Below are 20,958 nucleotides of genomic sequence, written 5' to 3'. Positions count from 1 at the left end.
TTTCTGGGGGGTCCCAGGCTCCTGGGGGGGTTGGGGTGCTGGGGGGGGTGCAGAGACCTCGCAGGATTTGGGGGGTGTCCCCGCTGCAGGATGGGAGGATTTTGGGGTGCAGGAACCCGGGGGGGGTCCACGCTACAGGATGAGGGGTTTTGGGGTGCAGGATCAAGGAGTTTGGGGTTTCTGGGGGGTCCCAGGCTCCTGGGGGGGGGTGCAGAAGCCTCGTAGAGTCTGTGGGGGGGTCCCCGCTGCAGCGTGAGAGTATTTTGGGGTGCAGGAGCCCAGGGGAGAGTCTACACTGCAGGACGGGGGGGTTTTGGGGTGCAGGAGCCCTGTTGGGGGGTCCCAGGCTCCTGGGGGGGGGGGGGGTCCGTGCTGCAGGACGGGCAGGTTTTGGGGTGCAGACTCCAGGAGTTTTGGGATGCTGGGGGGGTGGGGGGTGTCCCAAGCTCCGTGAGGGAGTTTCGGGGTGCTGTGGGGGTCCCCAGGGTTCCCGTGGCGAGGGGTCGGGTCAGCCGAGGGGGGTGCGGGGCCCCCCAGAGTAACCCCCCCCCCCCAGTACGGCGGCTCCGACAGCTACCGCGTGGCCACCACGCAGGACAAGGGCGGCGAGAAGGAGTCGCCCAAGAAGGGAAGAGCAAGACCCGGGACCTGGACGACCTGAAGAAGGAGGTGGCCATGGTGAGCGGGGGGGCTCTGGGGGGGCAGCTGGGGGGTATTTGGGGGGCCCTAGAGGGGCATTGCGGGCAATTGAGGCGGTTTGGGGGGGCTGTAGGGCGGTTTGGGGGAATTATAGGGGCGTTTTGGGGGGTAGAAGCACTTTGAGGGGGGTAAGGGGGGGCTATAGGGGGGGTGAGGGAATTGGGGCAGCTGGGGGGGCTCTGGGGGCAGCTGGGGGGGCTGGGGAGATATTTGAGGGGCCTAGAGGGGCATTGCAGGCAATTGAGGCGGTTTGGGGGGCTTTAGGAGGAGTTGGGGGGAATTGAGGCGTGGGGGGGCTATAGGGGCAGTTTGGGGGGGCTGTAGGGGCAGTTTGGGGGGGTAGAGGCGGGGGGGGCTGTAGGAGTATTTAAGGGGGCTAGAGGTAGTTGGGGGGGCTATAGGGGTATTGGGGGGCTAGAAGCAGTTTGGGGGGGCAATAGGGGTATTGGGTGGGGCAATAGGGGCAGTTTGGGGGGTTGAGGCAGTTGGGGGGGGCTGTAGGGGGGTTTGGGGGGGAGCAGCGGTGGGGGTGGGCTGGGGTGCAGGACAGTCTTTTGGGGGGGGTCCTGGGGCAGTTTGAGGCTCTCTAGGGGCAGTTTTGGGGGGTCCGGGGCAGTTTGGGGGGGGATGCAGAGGGCGGTTTGGGGGGGCCCCGGGGTTGGGTTTGTTGGTTTTTTTGGGGGGAGTGTCTCACCCCTGTGCCGCAGACGGAGCACAAGATGTCGATCGAGGAGGTCTGCAGGAAGTACAACACGGACTGCGTGCAGGTGGGGGCCCCCCCAAAACGGGGGGGGCACGTTGGGGGTCACCCCCCCTCCCCGGGGTCTCCCCCCTCCTGAGGGTCTTTGCTGGGGGGGGGGGGAGTCTCTTTTGGGGTCTTTTTGGGGTCCCCGTAGGCCCTGCCCCTCCTTTGTTGTTTTTTTTTGATGGGGGGGTCTCTTTTGGGGGGGATCCGTTTTTGGGGTCCTGTCTCCTCCATCCACCTCCATTTTTGGGGGCCCTTTTTTTGGGGGGGGCATGTTGGGGGTCGTCTCTACCTGGGGGTGTCTCCCCATTAGACGATCCCAACTGGGGGGACACACCCCCCCCTCGATGTCTCTCCCCTCTTTTTGGAGTCTCTCTGGGGGACCCCATGGGGTGGGGTCTGTTTTGGGGTCCCCTCTCCCCCATCCATCTCCTTTTTTTTTTTTTTTTTTTGGGGGGGGGGGCTCCACGCTGGGGGGTCCCTTTGGGGGGGGGTGTTTCTCCACCTGAGGTGTGGGGGGGGGGGCTCCTCATTCACAGATCCCATTTAGGAGGGGCGTCACCCCCTCACCCCCTCTCCAGGTCTCTCCTGTAATCTGACGGGGGGGGCGTGTCACTTTTGGGGGTCCCCCTGACCCCCCCCCTCGCCGCAGGGCCTGACCCACAGCAAAGCGCAGGAGATCCTGGCGCGGGACGGCCCCAACGCGCTGACGCCCCCCCCGACCACCCCCGAGTGGGTCAAGTTCTGCCGGCAGCTCTTCGGGGGCTTCTCCATCCTGCTCTGGATCGGCGCCATCCTCTGCTTCCTGGCCTACGGCATCCAGGCGGGCACCGAGGACGAGCCCTCCAACGACAACGTGAGGGGGGGGCGAGGGGGGGGGCAGCTGGGCCGGGGGGGGCAGCTGGGGGGGTGATGGGGGGTGATGGGGCAGCAGGACCCAGGAGATATGGGGTGATGGTGCTTTGGGGGGGGGTTGGCAGAGGATTGGGCGTGATGAGGGGTTGGGAAGGGAGTGGGGGGGGCAATAAGAGAGTGAGGGGGGCAATAAGAGAGTGAGGGGGCGAGGGGGGGGGCAACTGGGCCGGGGGGGGCAGCTGGGGGGGGTGATGGGGCAGCAGGACCCAGGAGTTATGGGGTGATCGATGGTGCTTTGGCGGGGGGGGGGAGGGGCGGGGAGCAGGGGTCTGGGGGGGCAATAGGGGGGTGGGTGGTTTTTCTGGGGGGCACAAACACCCCCCCCATCCATGCTGACACCCCCCCCCCGCATTTTCTTCATCCCCCCCCCTTCCAGCTGTACTTGGGCATCGTCCTGGCCGCCGTCGTCATCATCACCGGCTGCTTCTCCTACTACCAAGAGGCCAAAAGCTCCAAAATCATGGAATCCTTCAAAAATATGGTGCCCCAGGTGGGGGGCAAATTTTTTTTTGGGGGGTGGGAAAAACGAGGGGCGGGGGGTGATATTTGGGGGGGGGGGGCGCTGATGGATGGGGATGGGATGCGGAGGGGTGCAGCCGGACGAAGGGCAGCGTGTGGGGAGGGGATGCTGGGGGGGTTTTATCCACCCCCACCTCGCAAAAAAATGTTGTGACCCCCCCCCTCCAAATTTATGTGTGTGTGTGTCCCCAGCAAGCCCTGGTGATCCGGGAGGGGGAGAAGATGCAGCTGAACGCGGAGGAGGTGGTGGTGGGTGACCTGGTGGAGGTCAAGGGGGGGGACCGCGTCCCCGCCGACCTGCGCATCATCTCGGCACACGGCTGCAAGGTGGGGACCCCCCCCCAAAAAAAAATACACCGACACACACCCCCCCAACATGTCCAGACACCCAGGAGCTCCACGGACCCCCCCCAGTTTACAAACACCCCCCCCTAGACCTCCATGGACCCCCCCCCAATTTACAGACCCCCCCCAGGACCTTTATAGACCCCCAGGAGCTCCATGGACCCCCCCAATTTGCAGAGACCCCCCCCAGGAGTTCCATGGACCCCCCAGAAGCTCTACAGACCCCCCCCAACTTGCCAAAATCCCCCCCAGGAGCTTCACGACCCCCCTCAGGAGCTCCACACCCCCCCCACTTTACAAACACCCCCCTAGACCTCCATGAATCCCCCCCAATTTACAGACCCCCCCCCAGGACCTTTATAGACCCCCAGGAGCTCCATGGACCCCCCCAATTTGAAGAGACCCCCCCCAGAAGCTCCATGGACCCCCCCCCCCCCCAACACCTCCATACACCCCCAACCATGCAGAAACCCCCCACAAAACATCCCCTCCCCGTGCAGGAACCCCCTCAAAACTTTCGGGGACCCCCCCCCCCCCCAAAAAAAAAAAAAGTGACATGCCCCCCCCCCCGCCAGGTGGACAACTCGTCGCTGACGGGCGAGTCGGAGCCCCAGACCCGCTCCCCCGACTGCACCCACGACAACCCCCTGGAGACCCGCAACATCACCTTCTTCTCCACCAACTGCGTCGAGGGTGAGGGGGGGTCTGGGGGGGTTTGGGGTCCCCCACAGCAAACCCGAGCTGGATTTGGGGCCGTTTTGGGGGTTCCTGGGACATTTTCGGGGGGTTCTGGAGCCATGTTTTGGGTCCTTAAGCCCATCTGGGGGCTGTTTTGGGCTCCTAAAGCCATTTTTGGGGTCCTTGAGCCTTTTTGGGGGGGGTCCAGAATAATTTATGGGGTCTTGGAGCTGTTTTAGGGGACCCTGAGACATTTTTGGGGTCCTTGAGTCCTTTTTGGGGGTTCTGGGACCATTTATGAGGCTCTTTTAGGGTCTTTTAGCTTGTTTTTGGGGTCCCTTAGACATTTTGGGGGGGCTCTTGGAGCCGTTTTAGGGGACCCTGAGACATTTTTCTGTTTCCGTGAGATTTTTGGGGTTCTAAAGCTGCGTTTTGGGTCCCTGAGCCCATTTGGGGGTCTCTGAGACATTTTTGGGGTCCTTGAGCCCTTTTGGGGGGGTTCCAGAATAATTTATGGGGCTGTTTGGGGTCTTTGAGCTGTTTTAGGGGACCCTGAGACATTTTTCTGTTTCCCTGAGATTTTGGGGGTTCTAAAGCCGCGTTTTGGGTCCTTGAGCCCATCTGGGGGCTGTTTTGGGCTCCTAAAGCCGTTTTTGGGGTCCTTGAGCCCTTTTTGGGGGTTCCGGGACCATTTATGGGGCTGTTTTGGGTCCGTGAGCCACTTTTTGGGCTGTTCTGAGGCCCTGGACCACCTTTGTATCCCTGAGCCCATTTTGGGGCTGGTTTTTGGGCTCAGAAAGCCATTTTTCGGGTCTCTGAGCTGGTTTTGGGGCTGTTTTGTGATCCCTGAGCATTTTTTTTGGCTCCTAGCACCATGCTCTGCTCCCCTGAGCCCGTTTCGGGGCTGTTTTTTGGGCTCCTAAAGCCATTCTCGGGGTGTCTGAGCTGTTTTTTGGGGCTGGTTTGGGGTCCTTGAGCCATTTTTTTTGTCTCCTAGCATCACGTTTTGGGTCTCTGAGCTGGTTTTTTTTTGGGGGGGGGGGGGGGCTGTTTTGGGGTCCTGGCGCACTTTTGGTGTCCCTGCGCCTTTTTTCGAGCTGTTTCGGGGTGCCGTACCAGTTCTGGCGAGCCTGACCCCCAGCCGTGGACCCCCCCAGGCACGGCGCGGGGAGTGGTGATCGCCACAGGGGACCGGACGGTGATGGGGCGCATCGCCACGCTGGCCTCGGGGCTGGAGGTGGGGAAGACGCCGATCGCGGTGGAGATCGAGCACTTCATCCAGCTGATCACCGGCGTCGCCGTCTTCCTCGGCATCTCCTTCTTCATCCTCTCCCTCATCCTGGGCTACACCTGGCTGGAGGCCGTCATCTTCCTCATCGGCATCATCGTGGCTAATGTCCCCGAGGGGCTGCTGGCCACCGTCACCGTACGTGGCGGGAGGGGCAATATGTGGGGTGCAGGGGGGCAATAAATGGGGCGCAAGGGCTGGGGAGGGCAATATGGGTGTGTGTGGGGCCAATAAATGGGGTGCAAGGGGTGAAAATATGGGGTGCAGGGCCTGGGGGGGGGCAATATGGGTGCAGGGGGCCAATAAATGGGGTGCAGGTGGTGAAAATATGGGCGCAGGGGGCAATAAATGGGGTGCATAGGGGCAATATATGGAGTGAAGGGAGTGAAAATATGGGGTGCAGGGGCTGGGGGGGCAATATATGGCATGCAGGAAGCAATATATGGGGCTGGGGGGCAATAAATGGGGTGCAGGGGGACAGTATATGGGGTGCAGGGCCTGCAGGGGCATTATGGGTGCGGAGAGGCAATGTATGGGGTGCAGGGGGTGAAAATATGGGGTGCAGGGGCTGGGGGGGCTGGAGGGGGGGGGTGTACGTGCAGTGGAGGGTGTGAAGCTACAAGTCCAGGACTGGGGTGCGGTTGGAAAGGCCCCTGAATGCAAGGGGGGGACTGTGGGTCCAGGTTTGGGGCACAACGGGGGGGTCCACATGTACGATGAGGGGGGTCCACGTGCAAGGGGGAGGTCCACATGTGGGGTGGGGGCTGCGTGGCGCCCCGGAGGCCGCGTGGCGTCCTGGGGTCTCCGTGCCAGCGCCGTGGGGACGCCGAGGCGGCTCCGTCGTTGTGCCTGGAGCGGGGGGGGGGTACGTGTCATGTCCGCCCGACCCCGTGGCCATCCCCGTGCCCCCCCCAGGTGTGCCTGACGCTGACGGCCAAGCGGATGGCGCGGAAGAACTGCCTGGTGAAGAACCTGGAGGCGGTGGAGACGCTGGGCTCCACCTCCACCATCTGCTCCGACAAGACGGGGACCCTCACCCAGAACCGCATGACCGTGGCCCACATGTGGTTCGACAACCAGATCCACGAGGCCGACACCACCGAGGACCAGTCCGGTGGGCGAGGGGGGGGGGGGGGGCGTTGGGGGGGGCTGCTGGGGGCTGTTGGGGGAGTCTGGGAGGGATGCTGGGGCGTTATCAGGGGTTATTGGGGGGCTGTTGGGGTCTGGGGGCTGCTGAGGGCTGTTGGGAGAGTCAGGGAGGGCTACTGGGGAGGTCTTGGGGCTGCTGGGGGCTATTGGGGGAGTCAGGGAGGGCTACTGGGTGGTTATCAGGGGTTACTTGGGGGCTATTGTGGTCTGGGGGCTTCTGGGGGGTGTTGGGGGAGTCAAGGAGGACTACTGGGGGGCTATTGGGGCTGCTGGGGGCTATTGGGAGGCTGAGGGCTACTGGGGGACTGGAAGCTACTGGGAGCTGCTGGGGGTTATTGGGGGAATCCAGAAGGTCTGGGGGCTACTGAGGGTTACTGGGGGCTCTTGGGGGTCTGGGGGCTACTGGCATTGGGGGCACTGGGGGTCTGTTGGGGTGCTGGGGGGACCAATCTGGGGGCGATTTAGGGCTTTTGTGGCGCTGAGCTGAGAGCCCTGGGGGGCAGATTAGGGGGAGAGGGGCCACCTGAGCCCTCCCCCCCGCGGGTGTCCATCCCTCTGGGGACCCCATTGACCCCCCCCCCCCCCCCGTGTCATTGTGTGTCCCCCCCCCAGGCACGGCCTTTGACAAGAGCTCGGCCACCTGGGTGGCCCTGTCCCACATCGCTGGGCTCTGCAACCGGGCGGTCTTCAAGGGGGGGCAGGAGAATGTCCCCATCCTCAAGGTGAGGGGCTGGGAGGGGGGGTCCGTGGGGCAGGGGAAGGGTTTGGGGGTGTCCCAGGGGGCATGGGGGGGGGTTGGGAGGGTCCCAGGGGGAAGGGAAAGGGTTTGGGGGGGTCCAAGGGGGCATGAGGAGGGTTTGGGGGGGTCCCAGGGGGAAGGGGAAGGGTTTGGGGGGTCCCAGGGGGAAGTGGGAGGGTTTAGGGGGGGTCCCTGAAGGGATTATGGTGCGTGGGAAGGATTTAGGGATCCCTGGAGGGTCTCAGGGGCACGGGGAGGGTTTTGGGGGGGTCTGGGGTCCCAAGGAGCAGAGGAAGGGTTTGGGGGGGGGGTCCTGGGGGTCCCATGGGAAGGGTTTGGGAGGGTCCCTGAGGGTCCCAGGGGTAGGAGAAGGGTTTGGGGGGGTCCTGGAGGTCCCTGAAGTGATTCTGGGGCACAGGAAGGGTTTGGGGGTCCCTGGAGGGTCCCAGAGGCAGGGGGAGGGTTTGAGGGTGCCCCGGGATTTTGGGGGGGGGGGGGGCGTGTCCTTTCCTCACCACCTGTGTCCCCCCCCCCCCAGCGCGACGTGGCCGGCGACGCCTCCGAGTCGGCGCTGCTGAAGTGCATCGAGCTCTCGTCCGGCTCCGTCAAGGTGATGCGGGAGAGGAACAAGAAAGTGGCCGAAATCCCCTTCAACTCCACCAACAAGTACCAGGTGCCACCGCGGGACCCCCCCTCAACCTGCAGGACCCCCCCCCAACCTTCAGGGACCCCCAAAACCTGCAGGGATCCCCCAAAACCATCAGCACCCCCCCTCCAAACCTCCAGGATCTCCCCCATCCCTTGTGGACCTCAAACCTCTTGGGGAAGGTCCCCAAGCTCCCCCTCCCCAGACCCCCTGGGTACCCCCCAAACCTGAGTGGGGGGGGGTTGTGTACCCCCCGGTCCTGCAGAACCCCCCCAAGATCCCCATGTCTCTGTGTGTGTGTGTCCGCCCCCCCAAGACCTGCTGAGCCCCCAAGACCCATGAGGGATCCCCCTAAACCCCCCCGAGCCCCCCAAATCCCCCAAGCCCCCAGCCCTACAGAGGCCACCAAACCCCCCCGTGACCCCCCACCCCTGAGACACCCCCCCAGACCCCCTCATGTCCCCCTAAATCCCCAGTGCTGCAAAGACCACCCAGACCCCCCTTAAGCCCCCCAAGACCCTCCTAAACTCCCCCAATCCCCCTTCCCTCCATCCCTACAGCCCTCCCATCCCCATCACTCCCCCCCCCATCCCCACAGCCCCCCCATTTCTCCCCCCCCCCCCCGCTAATCCCCTGCCCAGCACCGGCAGGACGGGATTCCGGGGGGGCACCGGCGTGGAAAATCCCCTCCGTGGGTGGCAAGTAGGAGCTGGGGGGGGAGGAAACTGATGCAAAGGGGGGGTGAAGCTGACCCTGACCCCCCCTTTTGCCCCCCCCAGCTTTCTATCCATGAGACCGAGGACCCCAACGACAACCGGTACCTGCTGGTGATGAAGGGGGCCCCCGAGCGCATCCTGGACCGGTGCTCCACCATCCTGCTGCAGGGCAAGGAGCAGCCCCTGGACGAGGAGATGAAAGAGGCTTTCCAGAACGCCTACCTGGAGCTGGGGGGGCTGGGGGAGAGGGTCCTGGGTACGTCTTGGGGGGCTGGGGGGGCTGTGGGGGTGGGGGGGGGCCGGGGATGGGGCTGAGGAGGGAGATGGGGGTCCCTGGGGGAGCATCTGCTGGGGCTGGGGCTGTGAAAGGGGCACTGGGAGGAGGATGGGCTGGGGATGGGAACTGGGGGGGTTTGGGGGGGTCCTGGGGGTCTCTGGAGGGTCCTGGGGGGCTGAGGGGGGGTGAGGATGGGGTTCAGGGGAATGCTGGGGGTCTCTGGGGGGGTCCCTGGAGTCTGATGGGTGTGAGGTTGGGGGTCAAGGGGTTCTGGGCGTCTCTGGAGGGGCCTGGGGGGGTTCAGGGGGGTTCTGGGTGTCTCTGAGGGGGGGCTGGGGAGGGTGTGTGTGTGTGTGAGGATGGAGCTCGGGGGGGCTCAGGTGGTCCCAGGAGTCTCCGGGGGGGGTCCCTGGGAGGATGATGCTGCCCTCGGTAGGGGGCTATGGGCACAGGGCGGGCTTTGGGGTGCAGGAGTGGGGGTCTCACCTCACACCCCCCCCAGGTTTCTGCCACTTCTACCTGCCGGAGGAGCAGTACCCCAAGGGCTTCGCCTTTGACTGCGACGACGTCAACTTCGCCACCGACAACCTCTGCTTCGTGGGGCTCATGTCCATGATCGACCCCCCCCGCGCCGCCGTCCCTGACGCCGTCGGCAAATGCCGCAGCGCCGGCATCAAGGTGCGACCCCCCCCCCCGCACCCCCTGACCCCCCGCACCCCCTTTTGCACAAGCAGGGATCACACCCCCCCCCCTCGCCCCAGCTCCATCCCTGGGGTTCCCCTTTGCGTTGCTGCACACCCCCCCCCCCCGCCACACACACACTCCGAGCTGGGGGGTCACCCCTCTGTGCCCCCCCCAAAGGTGATCATGGTGACCGGGGACCACCCCATCACGGCCAAGGCCATTGCCAAGGGCGTGGGCATCATCTCGGAGGGCAACGAGACGGTGGAGGACATCGCCGCGCGCCTCAACATCCCCGTCAGCCAGGTCAACCCCAGGTGGGCAGGGAGGGGGGGGCGCCGGGGGGGGCCAGGGGTGCAGGAAAAGGGGATTTGGGGGTGCAGGGGGTGGTGGGGAGCAGAGGGAGGGGGATTTGGGGGTGCAGGGGATGAGGGGTGCAGGGAAAGGGGATTTGGGGGTGCAGGGGTGGTGGGGTCAGCGGGAGGGGGATTTTGGGGTGTAGGCGATGTTGGGGTGCAGGAGAAGGGAGATGTGGGGGTGCAGGGGAGGAGCTGTTGCTCAGGGAGCGGGGTTGGGGGGGCGGGGGGGGCAGCGCTGGCTGTTGGGGTGCAGGACGTGATGCTGGGGTGCAGGGGGGGCTGTGGGCAGGGTTTTGGGGTGCCTGACCCCCCCCTCCCGGGGTGTGTGACCCCCCCAGGGACGCCAAGGCCTGCGTGATCCACGGCACCGACCTGAAGGACATGAGCTCGGAGCAGATCGACGAGATCCTGCAGAACCACACCGAGATCGTCTTCGCCCGCACCTCCCCCCAGCAGAAACTCATCATCGTCGAGGGCTGCCAGCGCCAGGTGCCCCCCCAAAACACCCCCGGACCCCCAAACCCCCACGGGCTCCAAAAAACACCCCATAACCACCTCCAGGGCTCCAAAAAACACCCCCAGACCCCCAAAACCGCCCTCGGGCTCCAAAAAACATTCCCAAAATACCCACAGGGCTCCACATAACACCCCAAAACACCCCAAAAACACCCCCGGACCCCCAAACCCCCCCCCCCCCGGGCTCAAAAAAAAAGCTCCAGAAAACACTCACAGGGCTCCACAAAACACCCCAAAAACACCCCCCAGGGCTCCACAAAATAGGGGTGTCCCCGTGTCCCCACCACCACGGGGTGTCCCCGTGTCCCCCTCCCCGTGTCCCCACCACCACGGGGTGTCCCCGTGTCCCATCCCCACCGCGATGTCTCTCTCCCCGCCCCATCCCCGCCGTCCCCCCCTCACCCCCGCCGTGTCCCCAGGGCGCCATCGTGGCGGTGACGGGGGACGGGGTGAACGACTCCCCCGCGCTGAAGAAGGCCGACATCGGGGTGGCCATGGGCATCGCCGGCTCCGACGTCTCCAAGCAGGCGGCCGACATGATCCTCCTCGACGACAACTTCGCCTCCATCGTCACCGGCGTGGAGGAAGGTCGGGGACACACCGCGGAGGGGACACTGAGGGGGGGAGCCGGGGGACCCGCGGTGACCGTCCCCGTCCCCGCAGGCCGCCTGATCTTTGACAACCTGAAGAAGTCCATCGCCTACACCCTGACCAGCAACATCCCCGAGATCACGCCCTTCCTCCTCTTCATCATGGCCAACATCCCCCTGCCCCTGGGCACCATCACCATCCTCTGCATCGACCTGGGCACCGACATGGTGAGCGGGGACCCCGGGGGGACCCCCAGCCTGGGGGCACCGGCACCCCCAAAATGTCTGTGAGGGGACAGGGAGATCCCCAGGGACCCCCCCCAAACGCTGGGGGCCACCGATACCCCCAAAATCCCCCTGAGGGGACCCTCACAGCCACCATGGAGCCCTCCTCCACCCCTCCCAGCACCCCCAAATCACAGGGGACCCCCCCCCAAATTTCCCAAACACCCTTGGGGACCACAAAGACCCCCCCGGGACCCCCATCACCCCCAAATCTCAGTGTGTGCCCCCCCCCCCCCCTTTCCAAACCCCTTCGGGCGCCCCCCACCTCCCTCCACCTGTTTTTTCCCAGCCAGTCGGAACGTTGGGGGGTTCCGCGGGTGGGGTGACACCCACCCCCCCAATTTGTGTGACCCCCCCCCAGGTCCCCGCCATCTCTCTGGCCTACGAGGCGGCCGAGAGCGACATCATGAAGCGGCAGCCCCGGAACCCCCGCTCGGACAAGCTGGTGAACGAGCGGCTGATCAGCATGGCCTACGGGCAGATCGGTGCGGGGGGGCCGGTTTGGGGGGGCTGGGGGGTGATTGGGGGCGATGGCAGGGCTGGCGAGCTGAGAGCAGGGAGAGGGATGGGGGGGCAAAGGTGAGGGGCAGGGGGGTCAATTGGGGTGCTGGGGGGGTAAATTGGGGTGCATCAGGGTCCTTTGGGGGTGCAGGGGAGTAAATTGGGGTGCGGGGGGGTGCTTGGAGGGGTTCAGAGGGATAACTTGGGGTGCGGGGGGGTAAATTGGGGTGTTGGGGGTGCAGCAGGGGCCTGAGAGGGTGCAGGGGGGGGTGTAGGGGGAGGAAACTGGGGTGCAGGGGGGTAAATCGAGGTGATGGGGGTGCAGGGGGTAAATTGGGGTGCATCGGGGTCCTTGGGGGGTAAATTGGGGTGCTGGGAGGTAAATTGGGGTGCTGGGGGGTCCTTGGTGGGTGTAGGGAAGGTAGACTGGGGTGCTGGGGGGTTAATTGGGGTGCTAGGGGTGCAGGGAGGTGAATTGGGGTCCTTGGACGGGTGATGGGGGGTAAATTGGAGTGATGGGGGGGTGCATAGGGTAAATTGGGGTGCTGGGGGGTGAATTGGGGTGCTGGGGGTGCAGCAGGGTCCTGAGGGGGTGCAGGGCAGCCTCTGGGATCTCCGTGGGGCGCAGGGTGGATTTTGGGGTGCAGCGGGGTGCCCTGACCGCCCCCCCCGCCGTGTCCGTGTCCCCCCCCAGGGATGATCCAGGCGCTGGGGGGTTTCTTCGCCTACTTCGTGATCCTGGCGGAAAACGGGTTCCTGCCCTCCTGCCTGGTCGGGATCCGCCTCAACTGGGACGACCGGACCGTCAACGACCTGGAGGACTCCTACGGGCAGCAGTGGGTGCGTGGGGGGACCCCAAAATCGGGGGGGGGACACCCCAAAATCGGGGGGGGGGGGAGCTCGAATCCGGAAGAGGGGACACAGACACAGACACACACACACCCCTGGGGAGGGTCTGAGCACACCGAGTCCTCCGCCGGGCTGAAAATGGGGGGGGTCTGTGCCCCCCCAAATCACAGGTGGGGGGGGTTGTGCATCCCAAATTCCGTGGGGGGGGTCTCTGCCCCCCAAACAGCCTTTTTGGGGGTGCCCACACGCCCCCTCCCCCCTTTTTCCCTCAGGATGAAGAGGGGGGGGGTGTCGGCGTCGCCCCCTCTTTGCCTTGGAGCAGGGGGCTGGGGGGTGTTTTGGGGAGTGTTTTTGGGGGTGTCTGGGTTTGGGTTTTTTTTGGTGGGGGGTCTCACACCCCGTGCCCCCCCCGGCCCAGACCTACGAGCAGCGGAAGGTGGTGGAGTTCACGTGCCATACGGCATTCTTCGTCAGCATCGTGGTGGTGCAATGGGCCGACCTCATCATCTGCAAGACCCGGCGCAACTCCGTCTTCCAGCAGGGCATGAAGTGCGTGGGGGGGCCCCAAAAATCCGGGGGGGTGTCCCCAAAACCGGGGCGGGGGGAGTCCCAAAACGCGGGCGGGGGGGGTAACACCATCCCTGAGCATCCTTGCGGGGATGGTACCCAGGGTGGGTACCAGAATCCCTGGGAGATGCTGGGGGGGGGGGGGGGGGGGGGGGGCGTGTCCCTAAAATAAGGGGTCCCCAAAAAGGAAGAGGGGTCTCCAAAATCTGGGGGGGTCCCCAAGACCAGGGAGGGACTCAAAATCTTGCGGTGGGGGCCCCCAAAAGCCGGGGCTGGGGGGTACCAGCATCCCCGAGCATCCCTGGGGTGATGCTACCCGGGGTGGGGGGTACCAGCACCCATGGTGGGGGGACGGGGGGGTGTCTCCCCAAAATGAGGGGGTTCTCAAAAGGGCAGAGGGGTCTCCAAAACCGGTGGGGGGTCCCCAAGACGTGGGGGGGTCCCAAAAACGTGTGGGGTGGCTCCAATATTCGGAGGGGGGGGGGGGGTTTACCAGGGGGGTATCCATGGGGGGGGGGTGGGCAGCATCCTGCACGCCTGGGAGATGCTGGAGGGGGGGGGATGGATTTTTTTTGCGGGGGGGCGATGTGGGGGGGCTGTGGGTGATGGTGTTTGTGCGCCCCCCCAGGAATAAGATCCTGATTTTTGGGCTTTTCGAGGAGACGGCGCTGGCCGCCTTCCTCTCCTACTGCCCCGGCATGGACGTGGCGCTGCGCATGTACCCCCTCAAGTGAGCGGGCGGGGGGGGCAAAATGGGGAGGGGGGGGGCTGGTAACACCCCCCCCCCCCGCGGTGATGGGCACTCTTAGGGGGGGCGGGTTATGGGGTGGGGGGTGTCTCTGTGACCCAGGGGAGGGTCCTACGGGCTGAGGTCGGGTGTGGGATGGGCTGAAATTTTCGGGGGGGGGGCTCAAAAAATTTTTTTTTGGGGGGTGTATGTTTATGGGTGTTTTGGGGGAGCTCTGAGGTGTTGGGGGGGGTGAAAAATCTGTGAAATTTGGGGGGGGGTGCTCTGAAGTGTTGCGGGGGGGGTCTTATAACCCTTGTGGGTGTTGCTGGGGGGGGGGTGTCTCCATTTGGGGGGGTTTGATTGCCTCAGTGGGGCCTTCAGGGGGGTGTGTGTGGGTCTCTGACATGGGGGGGGGGCAAAATTCTTGCGGGGGGGGGTGTGTGTATTGAGTTTTGGAAGGGTCCTCTCACCCCCCTGGTGTTGCTGTTTCAGGTCTTTGAGCAGTTCGGGGGGGTCCCGCATTGCAATGAGGGGGTGTCGCCCCCCTCCCACTAAAATTGGGGAACCCCCCCTAATTTTTTTTGCCCCCCCCCAGGCCCAGCTGGTGGTTCTGCGCCTTCCCCTACAGCTTCCTCATCTTCGTCTACGACGAGATCCGCAAACTCATCCTGCGCCGCAACCCCGGAGGTGGGGGGGGCGGGGGGGCCCGGGGGGGTCCGGGGGGGGGGATTTGGGGTGCGGGGGGGGGCACCACTCACCTCTCACCCCTTGTTTTTGTTTTTTTTTTCTTGCAGGCTGGGTGGAGAAAGAGACCTACTACTGAGCCCCCCCCCCCCCCCCCCCCCAAGACCCCCTCCCCAAACAAAAAAATTCCTCACCCGGGGGGGGGCGGTTATGGCAGCCCCCTCCCCCCCCCAATTTTTGCCTGCCACGAGCTCGCTTCTTCCTCCCCCCCCCAAAACAGCGCCCCCCCCCCCCAAGGCCCCTTCCCAATACATGGGGGGGCGGGAGGGGGGGGTCTCCTCGCCTTACGGGGGGGGTGGGGGGGTCCTGGGGGCAGGATGAGGGGATGGGGGTGCCCCCCCCTCCCCTGCCAAGGGTGCCCGATACCCCCCCCCATTCCCCCCCCTCCATCTATGTGTGTGCGGGGGGGGGCTTAGAACTGGGGATGATATTTGGGGGGGGGGGGAGGTGTTGGGGGGGGCCCCCCCTTATCCCCACCCCCACACCCTTTGCCCCCCCCCGCCGTGTCGTTGTGTGACAAAACCGCTGGAAAAGAGAAAAAAAAAAAAAAAACACAAAACCGACAACAAACGGTTAAAAACGAGGAAAAAAAAAAATAGAAGAAAGAAAAAAATTCCCCCCCCAAAAAAAAAAAAAAAAGTGGAATTTACCAAATAAAGCAGAAAGCGGAGAGTGGGGGCTGGGCGTGGTGGGGGGGAGGCGGCGCACACGCGTGTGGGGGGGCACGAGGGTCATGTACACGAGTGTGGGGGGGCACGAGGGACACGTACACGCATGTGGGGGGACACGTACACGAGTGTGGGGGGCACGAGGGTCATGTACACGCGTGGGGGGGACACGAGGGTCATGTACATGAGTGTGGGGGGACACGAGGGACATGTATGCGCGTGTGGGGGGACACGAGGGTCACGTACATGAGTGTGGGGGGACACGAGGGTCATGTACACGCGTGGGGGGGGCACGAGGGTCACGTACATGAGTGTGGGGGGACACGAGGGTCATGTACACGCATGTGGGGGGACACGAGGGACATGTACACGCGTGGGGGGGGCACGAGGGTCACGTACATGAGTGTGGGGGGACACGAGGGTCATGTACGCGCGTGTGGGGGGACACAAGGGACATGTACACGCGTGTGTGGAGACACGAGGGTCACGTACACGAGTGTGGGGGGGCACGAGGGTCATGTACACGAGTGTGGGGGGCACGAGGGTCATGTACACGCGTGGGGGGGACACGAGGGTCATGTACACACATGTGGGGGGACACGAGGGACATGTACACAAGTGGGGGGGGCACAAGGGTCATGTACACGAGTGGGGGGGCACAAGGGTCATGTACACGCGTGGGGAGGACACGAGGGTCATGTACATGAGTGTGGGGGGGGCACGAGGGTCATGTACACGAGTGTGTGGGGACATGCGGGTCATGTACACGTGTGTGGGGGACACGAGGGTCATGTACACGTGTGGGGGGACACGAGGGTCATGTACACGCGTGTGGGGGTGCACAAGGGTCATGTACACGCGTGTGGGGGTGCACAAGGGTCATGTACATGCGTGTGGGGGGGCATGAGAGTCATGTACACACATGTGTGGGGTCACGTACATGAGTGTGGGGGACACGAAGGTCATGTACACGCATGTAGGGGGGACACGAGGGTCATGTACACGAGTGTGGGGGACACGAGGGTCATGTACACACCTGTGGGGGAGCATGAGGGTCATGTACATGCATGTGGGGGCACAAAGGTCGTGTACACGTGTGTGTGGGAGCATGAGGGCCATGTACACACATGTGGGAGGACACGAGGGTCATGTACACACGTATGGGGGCACAAGAGTCATGTACACGTGTGTGGGAGTACACAAGGGTCATGTATATGCGTGCGGGAGGACATGAGGGTCATGTACATGCATGTGAGGGGACACGAGGGTCATGTACACGTGTGGGGGGACACGAGGGTCATGCATACACGTGTGGGGGACATGAGGGTCATGTACACGCGTGTGGGGGACACGAGGGTCATGTACACGCATGTGTGGTTGCACAAAGGGCCGTTCACACATGACGCACATCACATGCCCCCCTCCCCGCCAAAGAACCTGCGCACACGCGTGTTTCCAGACACACAACAGGTTTATTTCACTGGGGGAGGGGGAGCAGTAACAGCCGGGGGGGTGCGCGGGTTTTGGGGGTTTTCCAGGTTTTTTTGGGGGGTTCTGGGTGTTTGGGGGGGGAACCGGACATTTCCGGGTGTTTTGGGGGATGTTTCTGCGTGTTTCCGGGTGTTTGTGGGGTGTGTCCTGTTTTTTGGGGGTGTTTCTGGGGGGTTTTGAGGGTTTCCGGGTGTATTTGGCGGGTTTCCGGGTGTTTCTGTACGTTTTGGTGTTTTGGGGATGTTTCCAGGTGTTTGGGGGGGGTGGGGGTGTGTTCCGGGTGTTTCTGGATGTTTTCGGGTGTCTCCAGGTGATTTTGGGGTTTCTGGGTGTTTTGGGGGTGTTTCCGGGTGATTTGGGGTGTTTCCGGGTGGTTTTGGGGTGTTTCCGGGTGTTTTGGGGTGTCTCCGGGTGTATTTGGCAGGTTTCCGGGTGTTTCTGTACGTTTTGGTGTTTTGGGGATGTTTCCAGGTGTTTGGGGGGGGTGGGGGTGTGTTCCGGGTGTTTCTGGATGTTTTCGGGTGTCTCCAGGTGATTTTGGGGTTTCTGGGTGTTTTGGGGGTGTTTCCAGGTGATTTGGGGTGTTTCCGGGTGGTTTTGGGGTGTTTCCGGGTGGTTTTGGGGTGTTTCCGGGTGTTTCCGGGGTCTCAGACCGGCTCCATCTGCAGCTCGGGGGTGTCGGGGGTGTCGAGCTGGCGCAGGGCAGCGTGGGACCCGATCACCACCAGCGTGGCCCCTGGGGGGGGGGGGAGCAAAAAAAGGGGGGTCGGGGGAGGCCCCAAAACACCCTGACCCCCCCCCAGACAGACAGGGGGGTTGGGGGGGGTCCCAGGAGTTTCTGGGGAGGGTGTCAGGGGTTTTGGGGGGTCTTGGGGGGGGTCCCATGGGTTTGAGGTTTTTTGGGGGGGTCCCAAGGGGTTTTGGGGGCGTTTTGTGGGGTCCCAGGGGTTTGGGGGGGTCCTGGGGCGTTTTGGGGGGGTCCCAGGGGGTTTGGGGGTGTTTTGGGGGGGGGTCTCTCACCCAGCACCCAGAAGACGGCGGCACCGGCCCCCGCCAGCCAGAAGACGGGGAGCGAGACCCCCCCCGCCAGCCCATACTGGTGCGCCGGGGGCAGCTCCCGGCCTGGGGGCAGGGGGAGAGACCAGTGATCCCAGTGCTCCCAGTGCCCCTCCCAGTGCTCCCCCAGAACCCTCCCAGTGCTCCCCATGCCCCACCCAGTACTCTCAGTGACCCCTCAGAACCCTCCCAGTGGCCCCCCAAACCCCTCCCAGTGATCCCAGGACTCCCAGTGACACCCCAGAAACCTCCCAGTGGCCCCCCAAACCCCTCCCAGTGATCCCAGTGCTCTCAGTGCCCCCCTGGAACCCTCCCAGTGCTCCTTCCAGTGATCCCAGTGCCCCTCCCAGTGCTCCCCGAGAATCCTCCCAGTGATTCCAGTGCTCCCAGTGCCTCTCTCAGTGATCCTAGTGCCCCCCCCGAACCCTCCCAGTGCTCCCAGTGCCCCCCCGAACCCTCCCAGTGCCCTCCCAAACCCTCCCAGTGATCCCAGTGCCCCTCCCAGTGGCCCCCCCGAACCCCCCCAGTGCTCCCAGTGCCCCCCCCCAAACCCTCCTCGTGCTCCCAGTGCCCCCTGAACCTTCCCAGTGCTCCCAGTGACCCCCCAAACCCCTCCCAGTGCCCCCCCGAACCCTCCCAGTGACCCCCAAACCCCCTCCCATCGCTCGCAGTGCCCCCAAACCCCCTCCCAGTGCCCCTCAGTCCATCCCCACAGCCTCCCAATCCCTCCCAGTGTCCCTCAGTCCTTCCCAGTCCCCCTCAGTGATCCCATTATGCTCTCCCTGTGCCCCCCAGTGCCCCCAGTTCGCACCCAGCAGGACGAGAGGGGCCTGCTGGGCGCGCAGGCGGACAACGTAGCAGGCGCCGAAGAAAACGCCCAGAGCCACCAGCAGCAGGGGGGAGGTGACGCTGGGGGGCAGGTGTGGGGCAGAGCAGCCTCGGGGGGGGCGGGGGGAGAGGCTGCCCCATAGCCGGCCCCACACTGACCTGCCCCACGGTGCCCCACTGACCCCAAACCTGCCCCACAGCAGCCCACCACAGCCCCCCCCGCCCCACAGCTTCCTGCAGCCCCCCTCCTGCCCCACAGCAGCCCTCCACACCGCCCCACAGCCCCCTCCTGCCCCACAGCAGCCCCCCACGCCGCCCCACAGCCCCCTCCCGCCCCCCAGCAGCCCCCCACGCCGCCCCACAGCCCCCTCCTGCCCCACAGCAGCCCCCCACGCTGCCCCACAGCCCCCTCCTGCCCCACAGCAGCCCCCCACGCTGCCCCACAGCCCCCTCCTGCCCCACAGCAGCCCCCCACGCCGCCCCACAGCCCCCTCCCGCCCCCCAGCAGCCCCCCAGCTCACAGGCAGTAGAGGATGAGGCCGAGGAAGACGCAGAGGTAGTTGCTCTGGAAGTGCTCGGCGTTGTGGCTCAGGCGCTGGCAGAGCTCCCCGAAGTTCCGGGGGACCCCGAAGCGCCGCTGGTCCAGGAAGGAGCCCCAGGGCCGGACCCCCGCCCGCCGCGCCTCCAGCCACTGCCGGGCCGGCCCGGGGGGCAGCACAGCCGGCAGCCTGCGCCCCACACCGCCACGGTGACCCACGGTGCGACCCACGGACCCCGACCCACAGGGACCCACAGACACGACCCACTGAGACCCACAGGGACCCACGGACCCTGACTCACAGACCCAGACCCATAATGGACCCGATCCACTGCCCCAGCCCCACAGACCTGGACCCACGGACACAACCCACTGCGACCCACAAAGCCACGGCCCCAGACACACAGACCCCCCCCACGGCCCCAGCCCCCCCCTCGGACCCTCCCCACGGCCCCAGCCCCCCATCAGACCCCCCCCCCGGCCCCAGTCCCCCCTCAGACCCTCCCCCCGGCGCCCCCTCCTGCCTACCCCGTCCCCCAGCCCCACACCTTCGGCCCCACGGCCCCCCCCCGCCCTCACTTGGTGCCCAGCCCGGCCAGGGGGTCGCTCTCAGTCGTGGGGTTGAACAGATGCTCCGGGGGCGGTTTGGCGGCCGCCATGGCCGGGGGGGGGCGGGAACTGGGGGAGAGACCGGGGGGGGGAGGGTTATGGGGGGGCAGAGCAATGAGGAGCCGTTACGGGGCGCGGGGGGGGTGTGTGTGTCTCGGTGGATGTTTTTTGGGGGGGGGTATCCCCACACACCGTTGCCATGGCGACCCAGACCCCCCCTCTCTCCCCCCACCTCACCTGATGCCGGCGCGGGGCGGAATCGCGGCGCCGCGTGGCGGGAGGGGGGGGGGAGGGGGGGGGAGGCGCGGGCGATGCCGGGAAGGTGCCGCGGGGCATCATGGGAGATGTGGTTTCAGCAGGGGGGACTGGGCTCTTTCCCCCCCCCCCCCCAAAAAAAAAAAAACCAACAACCATAGGGACGCACTGGGTGGGGGGGTGGCAGAGACATCCCCGGCGTGGACCCCCCCAGGTCTTTTGGGGACCCCCAGAACCTCCTGGGGCCACTGAGGAGCGAGGACACCCCAGAGACCCCCCCCAGGACCCCTCAAGACCCCCCCGGATCCCCTAAAACCCCCCCGGACCCTCCATGACCCCCCCCCGGACCCCCCCAGGTCTTTTGGGGACCCCCAGAACCTCCTGGGGCCATTGGGGAGCGAGGACACCCCAGAGACCCCCCCAGGACCCCTCAAGACACCCCGGATCCCCCCGAAGCACCCCAAGACCCCCCAGGATCACCCCAGGACTCCCAAAGACACCCCCAGACCCCCCAGGACCCCCCAAGATCCCCCCAGGACCCCCAAAGACACCCCCAGACCCCCCGAACCCCCTCGAACCCCCCAAGATCCCCCCAGGACCCCCAAAGATCCCCCCAGATCCTCCCGGAACCCCCCAAGACCCCCAGGACTCCCCCAGACCCCTCCTGAACCCCCAGATCCCCCCCAAGACTCCCCAGGACCCCCCCCCAGACCCCCCCAAGACCTCCCCGTGGTCTTTTAGGGACCCCCAGGACACTCCCGAAGGCATCAGGGACACCCCCCCCCCCAGGAAAATCGGGGACCCTCCAGGGACCCCCAGAACCATTTGGGGGACCCCAGGACCCCCCCTCCCAGGCCCTTTGAGGCCCCCGGGCCCCCCCGGTGCGGCAGCCCCGAGCCCGGGGGTGGTTTGGGGGGGTTTGGGGGGGGGGGGGCCGCGACAGCCCCGCTCCATCTTCCCATTAGCGCTAATGGG

The 20,958-nt window shown here is 65.3% G+C and overlaps 2 protein-coding genes across 2 annotated transcripts; one reads left to right on the top strand and one right to left on the bottom strand.

The window, feature by feature from the left end:
- Positions 1-565: 565 nt before the first annotated feature.
- ATP1A3 (ATPase Na+/K+ transporting subunit alpha 3) lies at positions 566-14,634 on the top strand. Its single transcript, XM_074930357.1, has 22 exons — positions 566-678; positions 1,407-1,466; positions 2,097-2,300; positions 2,736-2,849; positions 3,071-3,205; positions 3,799-3,916; positions 5,059-5,327; positions 6,105-6,303; positions 6,951-7,060; positions 7,616-7,750; positions 8,503-8,695; positions 9,219-9,394; positions 9,578-9,714; positions 10,095-10,245; positions 10,692-10,860; positions 10,936-11,090; positions 11,509-11,632; positions 12,343-12,488; positions 12,916-13,046; positions 13,693-13,794; positions 14,390-14,481; positions 14,589-14,634. The coding sequence occupies exons 1-22, from the start codon at positions 676-678 to the stop codon at positions 14,615-14,617; spliced, it is 2,952 nt and encodes a 983-aa protein (XP_074786458.1). The 5' UTR covers positions 566-675; the 3' UTR covers positions 14,618-14,634.
- Positions 14,635-16,658: 2,024 nt separating this feature from the next.
- RABAC1 (Rab acceptor 1) lies at positions 16,659-20,016 on the bottom strand. The gene is made up of 6 exons (XM_074930347.1): positions 19,966-20,016; positions 19,699-19,797; positions 19,103-19,309; positions 18,565-18,662; positions 17,718-17,819; positions 16,659-17,433 (listed from the first exon to the last, which is right to left on the bottom strand). The coding sequence occupies exons 2-6, from the start codon at positions 19,776-19,778 to the stop codon at positions 17,345-17,347; spliced, it is 576 nt and encodes a 191-aa protein (XP_074786448.1). The 5' UTR covers positions 19,779-19,797; positions 19,966-20,016; the 3' UTR covers positions 16,659-17,344.
- Positions 20,017-20,958: the final 942 nt, after the last annotated feature.

Source organism: Athene noctua, chromosome 33 (genome assembly GCF_965140245.1).
Source record: "Athene noctua chromosome 33, bAthNoc1.hap1.1, whole genome shotgun sequence".
Classification (NCBI taxonomy): Eukaryota; Metazoa; Chordata; class Aves; order Strigiformes; family Strigidae; genus Athene; species Athene noctua.
The sequence above is the reverse complement of the archived record's forward strand: the minus strand, read 5'-3'. Positions and strand labels throughout refer to the sequence as shown.

Coding starts and splice junctions, on each gene's coding strand:
- ATP1A3 (XM_074930357.1), top strand. Junction 2,301..2,735: donor ACGAGCCCTCCAACGACAAC/GTGAGGGGGGGG, acceptor CCCCCCTTCCAG/CTGTACTTGGGCATCGTCCT. Junction 3,206..3,798: donor TCTCGGCACACGGCTGCAAG/GTGGGGACCCCC, acceptor CCCCCCCGCCAG/GTGGACAACTCGTCGCTGAC.
- RABAC1 (XM_074930347.1), bottom strand. CDS start 19,778: ATGGCGGCCGCCAAACCGCCCCCGGAGCATCTGTTCAACCCCACGACT. Junction 19,310..19,698: donor CTGGCCGGGCTGGGCACCAA/GTGAGGGCGGGG, acceptor TGTGGGGCGCAG/GCTGCCGGCTGTGCTGCCCC. Junction 17,434..17,717: donor CGCCGTCTTCTGGGTGCTGG/GTGAGAGACCCC, acceptor CCCCCCCCCCAG/GGGCCACGCTGGTGGTGATC.